This window comes from Chrysoperla carnea, chromosome 3 (genome assembly GCF_905475395.1).
Source record: "Chrysoperla carnea chromosome 3, inChrCarn1.1, whole genome shotgun sequence".
In the NCBI taxonomy this organism is placed as follows: domain Eukaryota; kingdom Metazoa; phylum Arthropoda; class Insecta; order Neuroptera; family Chrysopidae; genus Chrysoperla; species Chrysoperla carnea.
In genome coordinates, this window is record NC_058339.1 from 27,251,926 (window position 1) to 27,270,599 (window position 18,674).

The following is an 18,674-nucleotide window of genomic DNA, read 5'->3' on the forward strand; positions in this document are numbered from 1 at the left end:
ATATTCCCATATAATGTTCTAACCTAATTTTCACGAGTAAACGGTGATGCTTACGAAAAAAAGCTTCAAACAAAAGTGGTTAAATTTAGTTCTATCTCTAACGGTTTACAAAATGAGTCTACGGACCCAAGATCCAATTGAACTATGTTGCTTATTTAAAACTTCAATCTCACTTTTTACATCCTGAAATTAACTCTTTGGAAAACCAGAAATATACTCTTTAGGGGATGTTATGAACAGCTATACCTATAAGTAGTATGAAAGCCGCCACCGATTGAGTGATATGTTGATGAGTGTTTAAAAAAAACGTAAGCTGTTCTCCAACATATTCGCGTACAGATACGCATCCCATAATCTAAATCTAGAATAAATTTAAGTGCGTTGCTTTGCGTATGAGAACCATAAAAATAATTGGAGTATTTATAGGAATAAATTTTCCGACCATAAATTAAAATTTTCAAACCATAAACTATTTTGAATATTACTTTACAACCTCCGTAAATATGAGTCGTCCGTAACACAACCGTATTACCATACTTACAAAGGCTTTGTTAGAATAATGATGCAATACAAACACCTACGCTTCTTTTTAATTTTGGTTAATCCACAGATTAAAAAGAATGTTAATCCTAAATTCTAATCAGTTAAAAGGTTTATTTGACGATAGAGCAAATAGTTCCCACTCCCACTCCCACTCCCACTCCCACTCCCACTCCCACTCCCACTCCCACTCCCACTCCCACTCCCACTCCCACTCCCACTCCCACTCCCACTCCCACTCCCACTCCCACTCCCACTCCCACTCCCACTCCCACTCCCACTCCCACTCCCACTCCCACTCCAACTCCCACTCCCACTCCCACTCCCACTCCCACTCCAACTCCCACTCCCACTCCCACTCCCACTCCCACACCCACTCCCACTCCCACTCCCACACCCACACCCACACCCACTCCCACTCCCACTCCCACACCCAACCCAACCCAACCCAACCCAACCCAACCCAACCCAACCCAACCCAACCCAGCCCAACCTAACCCAGCCTAATTAATTTTTGATAAGGAACATTTTTTACATTTAAACTTTTGTTCTAACGGTTGGTTTGTTTTTAACGGTTTACAAGATGGGTCCTACGGACCCAAGACCCATTTGACCTATGATGCTAATTTTCGAACTTGACCTCACTTTTTACGTCCTGAGTACGCTGTAAAAATTTCAGCTCGATATCTTTTTTCGTTTTTGAGTTATCGTGTCCACAGACGGACGGACGGACGGACGGGCAACCGGAAATGGACTAATTAGGTGATTTTATGAACACGTATGACAAAATTTTTTTCCTAGCATCATTATTTTTAATCGTTACAAACTTGGGACTAAACTTAATATACTATGTATATTTCATATATACATGGTATAAAAATACGATAGGCAAACAAAAAAAATTTGGAAGCTTTAAGATCGTTCGAAGACCTTGAATTTGAGCCAGATTTTCAAAATCATTCAAAATTTGATGCCTAAAGACTTAGAGAAAATCACATATTGAGGAAATAATATGCCAAAAATGCCATTATTTTCATCACTTTAAAGGAAAATATTGTTCATGTTTTACCTAATCGATTATAGTTTTCCAAAGAGAATAAGCTTTAATATAGTTACATAATAAAGTATAGGTACCTTTAAAAACACTTCAATATAAGATTTTTGCAAACTTGAACAGTCAAAATCTAAAAATTTAACACCGTAAGGGGTATTAAAAACAATTTACCTGCTTATAAAGGGCATTAATGAGAATGCATATACACGATTTAAAAATTATAATCTTTTGGGAACAAATGAATCAAATAAATGTTCTATTATATTAATATTATAATCCATCTACATATTAAATGATAAGTTTTTTACATTTTAGGAAAAGAAATACTTTCCCCATAAAGTTTAGTGTGTATTTCTTTTTAAATAAAAAGTCATACAACTTTTTTTTTTCTTTTATGTTTTATAACTTTCTTCATTTCATTTTACACAATTAAAAACGGAATGAAAAGACTTTTATTGTAACCAATTTAGGATATTTACCACAATAGAACCACTTCGCTGTCAGCCACAGCAACAAGGTACTTACGAAATAAGATATGAGAGTGGGGTAGTGACTTCTTCAATTTGGCTAGCTTTGACGAGTATACTCGATGAGAATATTCAGCGAGAGTGTGGACCAGGGAGTAATAATTCACTTGTACATCGTACATGGAGTGAAAAAAGTTAACTTCCTTATTATTTATTAACTAACTTTATAAATAGTACAGTAAACGATGATACAAAAATCGGCTAGCAAAGGAAAATGAAAGAAAACGCTCATATTTTACTAAAACCTCATGGAATGTGTTTAGTTAGTGGTGCAAGTGTTTCTATTTCTTAAAAAACAATAAATTTTTAATTCAATGCAACGATCAATGATAAGGTTCACATACAAAATTAGTTATTAGGCAACTTGTATTACATAAATGTTAAGTGTTTGTCAACTAATCGAGAACTATTATACATGTTTAAAGTATACGCAATTCAAGTTGCCTATTAATTAATATTATTATATTTTATTAATATTAAGTCAACTTTAACATTAACCGTTTCATTGAATTAACAAAAATAGAAACATTGGCATCACACCTAAGAAACACATTCCATGAGGTTTTAGCAAAATGCGAGCAGTTTCTTACATTTTTCTTTATTTGTAACATCTTTAACTATACTAAAATAATAAAATCCTCGCTGTTTAATTAGATGGAAAATGTTGCTTGTTGTGCCATCACATCGTCAGAAAACCTAGGTACAACATCAACACTATATTATAAAAATTGTACAGTAATCTCTTTATAGTCATAAATTTTTCATATTTATAATGTTTTTTGTTTGATATAATTAAAAATGATTAATTGATGTTTTTTTTTTTTTATAAAATGGGCATCAAAACAAAATATGAATAATAAAAGCTTTTTTATACCATATAATAATATTTATTTTCATATAAAAATATTGTTATATATATTCTAATATTCTACACTGACTATGCGGTCCATATGAACTGTTAACTAAAAAGCTGATATCGCAGCTGAAAAGATTGCCCCAAAAGTATTGAGTTTCGAAAAAAACTCCAATAGGATCGGATCAAATTTGCCTGTGTTATAAAAAAAATCGAATTTTTTAACTTTATGACGTCATCAGAATTCAAAAAAATTTTTTTTCTTCTATCACATCCACATTTTATCCAAATTTGATTAACCAAGTATGTAATTCTATTAAAATTGGGTCATAATTTTCAAATTTGTGCTTAAAATTAACCTAGCTCTAATAGGTTTGAAGAATGTGGAGTCCTGGTCCTGGAATTAAGCACATAAGTGATAGCTAGAGAAAAAATGACAACACAGCTGAAAAGAATGACCCAAAATTAGTAGGTTTCAAAAAAAATTCCAATCAGATCGGATCAAATTTGTATGTGTTACCAAAAAAACGAATTTTTTAACTTTATGACGTCATCAGAATCCAAAAAATTTAACTTTGCTCTATCACATCGAAATTTTATCCAATTTTGATAAACCAAGACTGTAATCCTACTTAATTTGAGTCATACTTTTCAAATTTGTGATTAAAATTTACCTAGCTCTAATATATTTGAAGAATGTGGAGTCCTGGTCCCGGAATCCATACAAACTTAATTTTGCTCTATCATGCGTGTGTTTGTGTGTATGGGTGTAAAAGTTTTCATATGCCACACGGTATATCAGGTGGAAATGTTATGCAAATGGGAATACAAAATGGAGAAAAGTTTTGTATTTATAAAAATATGATATAGATAGAAAACAAATTTATATTATCAAACTAGAGGATTCAACAAACTGTTATATAAATTCCATTAATACTTTTAGAATATTATTTTTTTTTAAAGTTTCAGGATATTATTATTGATTGTTTTGTTGAAATGAAGTCAGAAACCTCAGATATAAAATAATTTTCTAACAAATATTTTTCAAGCATCATTAATGAATTAAACTTTTTAAAGTATTTCAAAAAACCCTGCTATTGCTGGCATTTAAGTTTTCAAAGTTTCGAACCTAATATGCACCCCTTTGATATTTTTATACCATTATATGAAATATATCAAAGTATACTTAGTTAATACAGTAGAACCTCGATAAGTTAAAGTCCAAGGGAAACACAAAATATTTTAAGTTATAGAGGTTTTAAGTTATCAAGGGTCTATGTTAGGTAAAGGTTAATATAGAGGTATGTACATGTTTCTATGTACCCTATAGTTAATATAGGTATGTACATGTTTCTATGTAGTTACTGAGGGCCTATACAGAGATTATTTATTTAAGTTATAGAGGTTGCGTATTTTAAGTTATAGAGGTTTTGGGCTTTGATGGGAAGGGAACATAGTATTTTTTGAAGTAACAGAGGTTTTTATGTTACCGAGGTTTAAGTTATCGAGGTTCTACTGTATATCAAAGTTATACAAAATTTTGGTATAGGTACTTATAAAATCACCTATTTAATCCATTTCCGGTTGTCCGTCAGTCCGTCCGTCTGTCATCACGATAACTCAAAAACGAAAAGAGATATCAAACTGAAATGGATATCTTTCTTTACTTACACGGCGCAACGAAAAAAGCAAACGATTGCGTAATCAACACTTGCTATACGTGTATTGTATTTATTATTATATATTTCAGTTTTTCCTCAAGTTGCAGTGTAGTTTAGACCATGCACAGTGATAGCTTGGCATGGTGAGAGTTACTGCGGTCAAAACTAGACATCTAATATACAAACTTTTAAATGCTTTCATGTGCACATATTTGCAAACTGTAAAATTTTAGGAAAAATTTAAACTTTCGTAGAATAATTTGCATGATTTTTATATTTGAACTCCAATATAATACACAAAAGTGATCTGTAATGAATGTACAATTAAATTTTAATGAATAATTTATAAACAATTCTTGTTTATTTTGAAATTATAAAAAATATACCATAAAATAAATAATAGGACTTCCTAAATAATAATTCCAGTGGTTAAAAATTAATAAATTATATACCTATATTATATTTATTTGATTGTATAATGTATTTCATAATTTATGTCTGGAACTCAGTGTCGACTTTGTTCTCCTGGGTATCACCACCTTTTTTTATTAAATTATATATTTTTTTTAAATAAAACATGCAAATTTAGTATTGATTTTTTGTGTTAAAAAAACCTAACATTCAACACATTCAACGTGTAATAAATAAAATAAATAATGTTTAGCTTCCGTTTCTGAGGTCTCTATGGTTTTTAACAGTTTTTAACAGGGGTCACCCACATCATTATTATTCAAACAGTGCTAACATCATTTACAATTCAGTACATTTTGATATTAGTGAAATATAAGTAATTATATTTAAATCAATTTATTCATTCAATTTGAAACAGTACAAACATTATGTATAAACCATGTCATAAACAAGTGAAAACAAACAATTGACTGAGTTAATTGTTAAAATACCATGTTTAGACTGTGTTTATTACACTGTTACATTACACATACATACATGTCATACATACATAACTGATATTATCATATAATGCATACTATATAAGTTGCACCTAATTTGCGCTCTCACGGGTAAACACAGATGTTTACGAAAAAATGTTTCAAACAAAAGTTGTTTATTTTTTTATAAGGAACATTTTTTATATTTAAACTATTATTCTATCTCCAACAGTTTAATTCCTACGGACCCAAGACCCAATTTACCCAATTTATCTATGTTGCTCACTTACGAACTTGACCCCACTTTTTACGCTATAAATATTTAATCTTGGTATCTTTTTTCGTGTTTGAGTAATCGTGATGTCAGACGGGCAGACAGAAAGACAACCGGAAATGGACTAATTAGGTGATTTTATGAACACCTATACCAAAATTTTGTTCATAGTATCAATATTTTTAAGCGTTACAAACTTGGGACTAAATTTAGTATACCTTGGTATACTTCATATATATGGTATAAAAAGCGGTACTGTTTCACGGTACCATCCATTTTTAAGCAAATCGTAAAAACATCAAAGAATATAAATAACAAAGTTCGAAGGGAAAAAATTTTATTTTTAATTTTTTTACCTCCTTATTTATATCTAAAAAGACAAATTGTCCTTAAATATAATTCATGTACATAATATATATCAATTACCAGGAATATGAACCTTGTGGACAATGTATCGCTAAATCTGATAAATTATTATCAAATTCGATAATCTAATACTTCTATAAAGTTAGAAATAAATAAGCCTTATTTATCTATAGAATATTATATATAATGCCAAAATAAATAGACCTTTTTCTTTCGAATAAAATTCTATTATCTCACACAATACTTCAATAATAAAGTAAGATAACAATCATGCCCTAATAATTTTTCTTTCGTTTTATATATATACTTTTTTGTCTACACACACACAAGATGTGCTCAAACTTGAGACAGATGTTTGTTCATTTATGCGTTTTAGTTGTCCCATGTTATTTAGAAAAAAAAAAAGTAATATCGATTATTTTTGTGTTTGGCTTGTCTGCGTCTATTTACTTATATAATATAAGAACGTCTTAGAAAAATATTTTCACATTCCTCTCCGTTATCGATGTGTAAAATGAAACATGAAAAACATTTACATTATATAAATATTTACACTATAAAGAGGAAATATGTCATATTAAAAACATTAATGTTACCTTTTTATACCATGTTTATATGAAATATACCAAAGTATACCCAAGTTTAGTCCCAAGTTTGTAACGCTTGAAAATAATGATGCTATGAACAAAAAATTTTGGTATTCGCCCCGTGCGTGAGTTTCGTTTCCATGGTAACGATACACTACTTTAATTATAGAATTGTATGGATGCATATATTCATTGAAAATTTAATATTATTGTTTCACAAATTTAAATAAATAATTATTCTATAACATTAACATGTAAAGAACTGCAAATTAGTCATAACAGCCTCCTTTAACGCCAAAATTTTTCACTGGAAGCGCTGGCATCGACTTTATTGTCCCTACCATAACTACACACACAACGAATAGGTTTACATAAAATCACCTAATTAGTCCATTTCCGGTTGTCTGTCTGTCGTCTGTCTGTCGTCTGTGTGTCGTCTGTCATCACGATAACTCAAAAACGAAAAAAGATATCAAGTTGAAACTGGTTAATTCGATTACTCAAAAACGAAAAAAGATAGCAAGTTGAAATTTTTACAGCGTGCTTAGGACAAAAAAAATGAGGTCGAGTTCGTAAATGAGCAACATAGGTCAAATGAGACATCTTGTAAACCATTAGAGATAGAACATAAGTTTAAATGTAAAAAATGTTTTTTATAAGAAAATAAACTACTTTGGTTGAAACATTTTTTTGTAAACATCACTGTTTACCCACGAGGGCGCAAATTAGATGCAAATTTTATAGTATGTATTATATGGGAATATCAGTAATGAGTGCTATCTAAAATAGATCTAAATTTTTCTTTACTTAGGTGTCGTCAAAAAGCAAACGATTGCATCATAACACTGTCTATACATGGTATTTCAATAATTTACTCAGTCAATTGTTTGTTTTCATTTGTTTTTTACTTCCATATTATAACAAGTGTAAGAACTCTCATATACTTCAGCTATAACTACTTTAACTTTATAAAATTGACATAAAACAAGCAGTGGTGATTATGGCCTTGGGTAATCATATACTTTCTGATTGAGAAACTAAATCATTTATTGCTACGAAAATGTTCTTTACCAAATTTGAATTTGAGGCCTTATTATTGAGGATAATTAATCTACTCTTAAAAAACCCCCGACAAATTTTTCGGGTACGCAACCCTAAACTCGCACTTGAAACAAACCTAGAAACACTCCATTAAATTACTTTTTTCCTTAAAGCCTTTTCCAAACAGAACCGATTTTCAAGATCATCGCTAATTTTTTAGTTTTTTCTAAAACGGAAACTTAAACTCAAATTTGAAACATAGCTAAAACACTCTTCATTATATTACCTTTCAAACGAAACAAGAAAAATCAAAATCTTTTAGACAATTCGATGACACAGAAAGGCTTATAAACCCCGTAATAGCTTTAGTTCGAGGCTAAAAAGAATTGAACTATGGAAAATTACTTTTCATTATTTCAAATATTCAACACAGCTTAATATACAGCCCATACATAAAGCTCCTAGTTCAAAATCTCTTATCTCGTGTTTCTTAGTGTTCCTTAAATGTACCTAGATTATGGTCGAATTCTTAGTGTTGAATTCGAAGTGTTGCAAATGCATGAAAATTTTTGTTCAATTTTACATGCCATATCAAATTTGGCTTGCTGCTTATCCAAAAAAGCGGTTTTTACATGATTTATACTTAGACAAGGCAATTGCATAATACGGTACAGAATTTGTGTTGAAATCTAAACTTAAAATTCTACCTACTTAATTCAACAAAAAACCAAGTCCGTCAACAACTAGAATAAGTTGCAGCATTATAAAAAGAGTCGTATAGATATTAAGTCCGCCTCTGAATAAATCATTCCATTTATGAAACATTTAGTACACACAACGGATATTGAACGTTTCTTGTTATATAAGAACAATTCCTTTACAGAAACATCAAAATAATTATTCAGTTTGAAGGAAGAACAGGAAGAATATTAAAAGAACTAACCCTTGTAGAATGAAAACAAATACTTGTTAATAACATATGAAATTGAATTCAAATTAGTAAAGAAATTGGATTATTCATCAAACAAAATATATGTGATATGAATACTGCCAAAAACATTTTATCAGTGATGAAATCAAAGAGGAAATCTGATATTTTAGCTATAAACATATATAGTATATATCCACAAAAGTTATTAGCCACCTTTTTATCTGATCTTTCTTTTAAGGTATTTCGATACCGTAAAAATGAAAATAATACCAAAAATTTGAAAATTTATTTCTCAATTAATCATCGTTTTATATGTCTTTTATGAAAAATTCATATCGATTTTCTGTACGGTTTATGAGAAATTAACTATCAAAATCAGTGTTTTTACCAAAAAATTTGCCATTTTTATTTGCCAGTTTTATTATAAAAACTTGAGGAATATTGATAAAAGTTTTTTATGTAAATGATAATATTTTTAAAAGCACTTGTTGACAAAAAAAAAACCAACATTTATTACGACTTCTTCATGTACCTACCACCATGTGAAAAGGACTGTTTTAAATAATTAATTCATCGTAAACTGTACAGATAATCGACTTTAAATTTATACAGAAGGCGTATTAAATACTCATTAACTGACTCAGAAAATTTCAGTTTTTTTTGGTAACACTTTCGTTTTGGTATCGAAACGCCTTAAAGGGAAAGTCGGATACAGGAAAATGTTAAAACCTTTGAGTTATCTTAAATTTTATAATATTGTTCCATCTAGTAAAAAAAACCTAATTCAGTTGATTTAAACCAAAGGTGGCCACTGCAAATATCCAATTGTAGCGTGGAAAAAATATATATTAACTAGATTGATACCCGCCCGCTTCCCTGGGCTTAAAAGTAAAAACTACCGCTTTATAGCCTCCACCCTCTCTTGATATACACAGTTTCCAATGAGAATAGTTGGCCATGATTTGTTTGACATTTACTATTTTAAATTTTTACAGAATTCTTTAATTTATGTTTCAAAATGATGACCATAGATCTAATCCATCTATAATCCTATTTTAAACCATAAATTAAAGATTTCTATAAAAATTTAAAAAATGGTAAATGTCAAATTAAATTTTTTTTTTTTTTAATATATCTTTACAAATTGTAGTTCATGTGTTATTCTGATATATCAGTTATATTGCTGTACAGTTTGTTAAAAACTATTCGCTAGTTTTAGAGTGAAAGCGAAACAAACAAACAAACAAACAAACATGATTACTTTCACATTTATAATATATAGGGATACAGATCCGATATCCCAAAACCCCAGAAATTGTGTTCTAGTGACTATAAAATGAAAATGTAACACATCCCTATCCTTCTCCATTAACCTTCGGTATAAAGCATTCGGAGAAAATATAACTAATAAAATATTCATATAGTGGTTTGTTTAATTTATATATTTTCATTACAGATATACTTTTCATTAACCATGTTTATGATGGCTAAATTGGTACACGATGAACATAATTATTTATTTAATGAGCATCCTTCACCACAAAGTACAAGTATTTTGGAACCAAATACAGTGTCGTCAAGTAAGTATTTATATTTAATATGTTCAACAATAGCGTATTCTACTATGTTTGAAAATGCACTTCAAAACATTTCGAAGCACTAATTCATTCTCCCCATAGCGTGATGCGTACCCACTCGTACCATAATCCACTTCTACGTTGATTCTTGATCTCTTTTTAAGCGTTTCTAATATTTATGTCATTAAAAAATATGATATTGGTTTCAAAAATTCATCACAATCTTTGCTTTTTTTACTACACATTAGGTAATATAATATACTTTTGAAGATTTTTCACAAAAATGTCAAAAACTTTATTTTATTAGTCAGCTTATCTTTGGAAGTCGTAAATAAAAAATCTGTAGCTTTTGAGTTCATTTTTGAGCAGACAAAATCTAGTTAGCTTTACCTTCAAAATTTACAAAATCGTACCTATGGCTATGGGTACTTTCAACTAATTCGCCTATTGGTTAGTCTAAATCTGGCTACAGCTAAATTTTTAAACAAAATTCAAAGTTTGGTATTTTTTCGTAATAAGGTATAGGTAGCAAGAATTATTACGAATCATAAATTTGGTAAAAACACTTACATCGAAATGTTTTAATAAATAAGAATAATGTTTCTACAAAGTTATCAGGTATATTTATTCAGGTGCTTACCTTAATTAAATAACCAAATTTATTTCATTCAACGTTCATGAAAATATTATTATGTTAAAATATCCGAAATACAGTTAAACTTAAGCTATTCGAATTTCTTCATTCCATCATTGAAAAGGAAGAATGAAGGAATTTTATGTAAGCAAATGGACGAAAAATAAGTTTTCTTAAAAGACCCTTTTAGGGTATCAAAACCTTAAGATACCAATTGGACCCTGTTAATAAGCTTACGACCACCTTCCAGTCGTTCGCCTGTTATTCTCTTAAAAATTCCCTATCTTTGAACTCAATGACAGTCTTAAATAGGGGAGTACTTCGACTCATCCTAATTCCGCTATTCACTTTCTTTACCTCGATGTTGACGATCTTCTTTCGAGACGAGGCGATCCCACACGAGTGATATCAAGCCTTGCCGTGTCTCTTCAAGTGCGAATGCGATAAGTTTTTGTTATAGAAACACAAATGTGTTAGCTAAGTTTCTCTATGATAATAATAATTGAGCTTAGGAGATAAGCCGTAAGCTTGGTTAGGAATTTCCTTATAATGCTTTTTCCCATTATTATCTCTATAACTCGCACTTTTAATTCTAAATCTTTTTTTTCAATTTCATGTTATTTATTAAACTAAATAGCTCAAATCTCGAACAAATGAAGAAATAATTTGAATATTTATATTTGAGAATACAATCTACGTGAGATTCGAATTACCGAAGTTCAACTGTATATGTTTGAAGACAAAAGTATATTTCACCATGAAATATAACCATATTATTAGGAACCATAGTAGCCTAATATTATCTACTGCTAAACATAATATTAAATATTAGCTAATGTTGGATGCTATTATCTTGAGTATATCACTCGAAACACAATAGTGTTATTGTATTAAATAACTCGTATAGGAGTAACATACCCAAGACAGTGTTCGAAGTTTATTTGTGGTGAAGTAACCATGAATAAACAAAAAAAACAGGGTTGGCAAACGCATTACTATGTAAAGCATTTTTGATAATTGAATAAAGAAAGATACTTCATTAATAATTTGATTTACGGTTTAGTGATCTTCAATCGAAAGAGTATTAGACCGAAGAATTGTATAATTGTTCGAAACATTCATTCATAAGTGAATTAAGCTTCTAGAGGAAAAACATAAATGTAATAAGTTTTACTTATTTCCGAATATATTTCCGAAATAATGAAAAAGCAAATTCAAAGTCTCTCTGGGACATTTTAGATCTCTAATGAAATGACCCAATAGAGAATATTCATGAAATTTAAATTTGGTTCAAATTTTTTTTTCCCTAAACTTTAATGGCTAGATATTTGAACTAAACCATTATTTTAGTAATTAATATCTTTTTAATTACTTAAGATTAATTCATAAAAGTACAAATTCAGTGAGAGAAATTCAAATTTCTAAAACGGAAATTCAAATTTTAAAGCAGACGTGACGTCATAGTATGGGTATTGTTAGACTCGTTGACATACTGTATAGTATTAATTACTTATATTTTGTATGGTATTACCATGGGTATATACTATAATTACTACATACGTGGATATTATACCTGTAGCAAACAGTACATTGAACTGTTGTCAAATGACAGATCACATTTTAATACGTCATCAACAGAGAGAGCCAAAAAGACTGCGTTTAAACATCTCAAAATTATTCTGTATTTTAAATATTTTTTTACACTTAATAACAGCATTTTTTAAAAGTATTTATATTTTTACTATGTTATAACGGTGTAAACAATGAATTAAAAATATAAAAAAAATACATAAATATTCCCTAGTCATGCAAAATTCAACTCTAGGAACTTTGGAGCTCTGACTTACTTCATTTTGTTTTATCGAGATTTCATCAATCATCTTTTTCAGTGATAACTAGTTCATCTTTCAGAAAAATCGATGCTTTGACCTTAAAATCATCAACTATTTTCAATTATTGTTATTTTCATTTGTTTATAATAACATAAATGGGCAATCCTATTTGTATATTACGTAGCTCATATATCCATGTAAAGATAAAGTTTACTCTCTTAGGAAAATGTTATATTTTTCATGAGATTTTCTCTCTGTAAATATATGTAAATATTTTGATACTTACATCGAGAACATATAATACAAAAATCGTATAAATTACTTGAAGTTTCTAGCAGCATGTATTGAAAACAACATACTCACGGTATTTACTTTTAAAAACTTTCAATGTTTAAAAGCTGAAATATTGATAAAATATTCAAATACCATCATCGCATATATTTATTTCAAGATATATTTTGCTACTTTTTACATGCCTTTTTTCTTTTCAATATATTATAATATACAGGTGTTTAGGGGCAGTGGCACACAATCAAAGTCAGGTGTGAAAGGACTGTAGTATCTTGTTGCTATTTGGAAGAATGACAAATTGGTTATTCGCTCCGTGTGTGAGTTTTTTTGGAGGCGTTTCCATGGTAACGATACAGTACTTTAATTATAGAATTGTATGGATGCATATATAATTGTATGGATTGCATTTATGACATACATTGAAAATTTAATATTAATATTTGAACAATTTGATTTCTTATATTCACAATTTTTAATGCATTAAGTTTAATTAATTAGTGTTTTTCAATAACTTTATTTTGGCATTTCCTATAATATTTACATGTAAAGAATTGCAAATTAGTCATAGCAGCGTCCTTTAACGCCGAAATTTTTCACTGGAAGCGCTGGCATCGATTTTATTGTCCCTACCATGACTACGAGTAGTCTACAGTACAGAGGGGATATGATTACCTGACTAACACACTCACGAAACTTCGTGAGTGGCTTCATTTCAGTGTAATAGGTTGGCTGATAAGTCCCCGGTCTGACACATAGATGGCGTCGCTAGTATTAAATGCATATTATTTTTATATAGTACCAACCTTCAAATGATTCGTGTCAAAATTTGACGTCTGTAAGTCAATTAGTTTGTGAGATAGAGCGTCTTTTGTGAAGCAACTTTTGTTATTGTGAAAAAAATGGAAAAAATGGAATTTCGTGTTTTGATAAAATACTGTTTTCTGAAGGGAAAAAATACAGAGTCCGGAAACTCATTATCAAGCCAAGTTTTTGCTTCCACTGTATTTTTTCCCTTCAGAAAACAGTATTTTATCAAAACACGAAATTCCTTTTTTTCCATTTTTTTCACAATAACAAAAGTTGCTTCACAAAAGACGCTCTATCTCACAAACTAATTGACTTACAGACGTCAAATTTTGACACGAATCATTTGAAGGTTGGTACTATATAAAAATAATATGCATTTAATACTAGCGACGCCATCTATGTGTCAGACCGGGGACTTATCAGCCAACCTGTTAACTTATAACAGGTTGGCTGCTTTTTTTGGTTTTATCTCTCAACCAGCAAACAATTCATAACGTACGATAAGGATCATAGTTCCAATAATAACAAGTGAAAACAAACACTTGACTAAGTTAATTGTTGAAATACCATGCATTGTCAGTGTTGATTTCTTTATCATATAACACATACATACATGTGACACATACATAACTGATATTCAAGTATAGTACATACTATAAAATTTCCGCCTAATTGGCGCCCTCACGGGTAAACAGTGATGTTTACCAAAAAATGTTTCAAACAAAAATTGTTTATTTTTTTATAAGGAACATTTAAACTTTTGTTCTATCTCTAACGGTTTACAAGATGAGTCCTACGGACTGAAGATCCAATTGACCTATGATACTCATTTACGAACTCGACCTCACTTTTCACTTCCTTAGTACGCTGTAAAAATTTCAGTTCGACATCTTTTTTCGTTTTTGAGTTATCGTGTCCACAGACGGACGGACGGACAACCGAAAATGGACTAATTAGGTGATTCTATGAACACCTATACCAAAATTTTGCGCGTAGCATTAATATTTTTAAGCGTTACAAACTTGGGACTAAACTTAGTATACCTTGCATATTACATATATGCATGGTATAATAATAATAATGTCATTTTTTTTAATTACAGTTACAATGATGTTTAGTATCGTGAATTTATGCTGCTCAATTATTGGAATTGTATCTTCTTTATTACTGCTTTATGGATTATATAAGGTATGGTATTACTTGTATATGTCACCGGATTATTTAAGAATCGTTAGTATATAATAAATCTAGACAGATTTTAAACCGATCATGGATTCGGTCAAAAGACCTTTTTCTTCGAAATTTGCATACTCAACTACTTTTACGAAATTTTCTATAAATATCTATTTTTCTGTTTTAGGATAATAAAATATTTTTGATACCATGGATATTTACAGTCTCCGTTCATATGATCATAGATCTAGTACATTCTATTTACATTTTTGTAATGGTAAGCTAAAATGTTTTATTTTGTTTTATAACTTCCTTGTATAACCAAAAACATCTTATTTCAGGGACCTTTTAAACCAGTTAACGCTATTCTTTGGACTATGGATTTCTTTCATTTAAGTTTATATGTAAGTTAGATTTTTCAATTGATTGTATACGATGGCCCAGAATAACCGGTTATAATACACGACATACTGTATGGTTTTAATTACTTATATAGAGTAATTTAAAGAGAAAAATTCCAAGCGGGGCAATCTTTTTTTTCTATCGTTGTATCCAGTGCCGTATTTACCTATCAGGACTTCCACCAGAAATAAAATTATAGTGGCTATGGTAGCGGGTTCGATTCCCGCCCTCCTAAAGGGGCAACGAGAATTGAACGAATTTTGTTGTTGTTTGCACACCAACAAAAATTAATTGAATAATTGCGATGGGCTGGCGAAATGCATGGTATATGAAGGAGATGTACTCAGCCTCTCAAAATATTTGAGAAGCTGAAATTACCAGCGAAAAGGTGGTAAAACATGTGTGTCCTTCGTGGACAGCCTATAAAACCTAACCCAACCCAACCTATTTTGATAATAAGAAAATATGAAAACAATTTTTTTAATATAGATAACAATTTTTGTAAATTCAAATTAAGACGGGTTATTTTAAAGTAAATTTATGCTTGAATTTTTATATTTTACCAGATTTATGCATTTTTATGCGTTGTATCCCAATACCAAGAATACCAAGCTGGCCGTGGTACTGCTGATTACGAACGCCAACTTCGAGTAAGACTTTCATTTTTCTAATAATAATTAGTTTTAATTGTGTACCTGAAAAAGATTTCAACAAATCTAAATTTGGTATTTGATTTTCGTTCCGATTTCATATATAAATGTTAATATAGTTATTCAGAAATTTATCAATATTCTATTTTAATGACCATAGTTTCTATTTTTGTTGGGAAGATAAATTTAAACAATGAACGAACGAACTTGTGGATAAGGGAAATAAAAATGCGAGCAATAACAAGATCGATTTATGATTCTGTCGTTATCAGTGTTAAATCGTTGGTGTATTCAATAAAATCTCTGATCAAGTCCAAGATTTTAATACGAAATCATCACATTAGACTAAAACTATTTGAATCTTTGTATCATTGCATCTACTATTTACTTAAGCCAAAATAAAATCATTTGATATTGAAATTACTATATAGCAGGAGTAACGGGTTACGTCCTAGATCGGATATCTAGAGGACCGGAGTTCGAGTCCCGTCTAAGTCTAGATGGATCCTCATCTATTGATAAAATGTCCGTAAATTATTTTCGATTTCTATTTCAAATGTTATTGATTGTCTAAACAAAGCTTTAGACTTGTTGTTTTATCCATGATCTCATTAAAATGGTAATGCAATATAATATCATATACACTTCCAGAATTATTATTATACCTACAAAGTATACATACAGGATGCACATAAGTAACGAATAACTACTCAATAACTTTCCAGAAAAGCATATGTTTGAAAAAAGTTTCAAAGAATAGTAGCCAAGATCAAAAAAATATATTTAGTGAACTATGGTATGCCAATGAAACACACTATGAAGGTCAACTTCACAGTTCTATTATTAATTATTGTCCATTCATGTAAAGAAATTTAAAAAACTAGCTCAATTATACTTTTTGTCTACAAGCCAATACTAAATACCAATATTGCAAGTGAAATGACCCAGCAGGAATCATGTTGAAAAAGATGCACTAATACACAAAAGTAAGTTTAAGCATCATGGAGTCAGTTTTACGTGGTATAAGTGAGTGCAGGTTAGAATATAAATGCCACAACCCTTAGTATCTCACCCCTGCGCCATCAAATATCAACGGCATTGGTAGATACTAACTCTGCATAAGTATTCGAAGCGAATGACATAAATGCCGTACAGAAATAAATCACGTAGGACTTCGGAAATTGACGGGAGATCAAAAATTATTTTTTACTTTTGGTACCGAAGTTACCGGATCTATTTCTGTACGACATTTATGTAATTCCCTTCGAATACTTATGCAAAGTTAGTATCTACCAATGGCGTATATATTTGCTGGTGCAGGGTGGAGAAACCAAGGGGTGTGGCATTAATATTCTCACCTGTGCTCACCTGTACCGCGCAAAACTGACGTCATGGTGCTTAAACTTACTTTTACTTGATGACTGGTGGATCATTTCACCCGAAAAATTTCAGCATGGGCTTGTAGTATATTTAGCTTGAAACAATTTTGCTTTCTTTACTGATATGGCACGTTGTACATATCACTATGTTATTGTAGTCTATTATGTAGAGTTATAAATATGTATTACATGTTCCCAGATTCCACATGTACAATACACTGCACCAACAACCGGTACGAGCTTAACTGGAATGCGTAAAGGAGTCACATACCATGAAACACGTCCAACACCAACACAAAGTCCAACTGCATTAAATACGTCACTCTGTACGGCTGGAGGTGATGATTCTACACCAAATAGTCGGCGGCCTAGTCGAAAACATGTTCAATTTCCAGATCATAATAATAAAATTGAAGAAAATAATCCAGAACGTCAAGGTAAAATCTACGTAAAATTCAGAAAATTAGCAAACGATCCAATCAATAGACATAACAAGTGAAATTTACAAAATTTAAAATACTCCCTTTCTTGTGACACAGACAGACACCATAGCGACCAAAATTATTTCTTTTTGCGCCGGAGGGTAAAAACTGTTCTGTTCGTTTAAATAGCCCTGATTTTAACTCTATTTAAAATTTAAAATAAAAAGTTACTCACTTAAAGTAAACTGAATTTTTTTGGTGGAGACTTTTCAAGCTGTTAACACTTAACAAAGTGTAGAAAATTGAGGCCGAATAATATTACACTACAAGGTACTCAACCTGCCCTGAACTGCGTGCCATGATGTCCTCTGATCTCAAACTTTCTGCTCCTATGATGTAAGTATACTATTTTTCGGCCGAAAGTACATACTTGCTACTTCTGTTGGGACTTTCAGCCTCCCAACAAAATTAGCAAGGAGGTACTTTCGACCGTGTACAAAGAAAAAACATGGCATCGTGTCCCCAAACGTTCCTATGTATGCCTTCGTTTGGAAAAGATATTTAGTTCATGCCTTCGGGGCCAAGTCGTGAGCCATGACTAATAAGAAAGCCTTTTGATTGGATTTTATTTCCAAAAGTTGTATTATTTTTCACTAAATTTTTTTTATTACAGAATCAATAAATAATATGGAATGTGAAGAGCCGTTCACGATAGATTTAAAAATTCCCATGCTGTTAGCACCGGGTTAATTTAAGTCAACCTACAAATTGACGGTCCATAGC

The 18,674-nt window shown here is 30.5% G+C and overlaps 1 protein-coding gene across 1 annotated transcript in view; it reads left to right on the forward strand.

Annotated features, from left to right (window-relative positions):
- LOC123296425 overlaps positions 1 to 18,674 on the forward strand; it is a 38,102-nt gene extending 19,428 nt beyond the window's left edge. Inside the window, exons 2-8 of the mRNA XM_044877891.1 lie at positions 10,181 to 10,304; positions 14,968 to 15,053; positions 15,226 to 15,315; positions 15,380 to 15,442; positions 16,007 to 16,090; positions 17,669 to 17,906; positions 18,565 to 18,674. Coding sequence (XP_044733826.1) covers positions 10,181 to 10,304; positions 14,968 to 15,053; positions 15,226 to 15,315; positions 15,380 to 15,442; positions 16,007 to 16,090; positions 17,669 to 17,906; positions 18,565 to 18,641 — 762 coding nt within the window. The 3' untranslated portion in view covers positions 18,642 to 18,674. The remainder of the gene's footprint in view (positions 1 to 10,180; positions 10,305 to 14,967; positions 15,054 to 15,225; positions 15,316 to 15,379; positions 15,443 to 16,006; positions 16,091 to 17,668; positions 17,907 to 18,564) is intronic.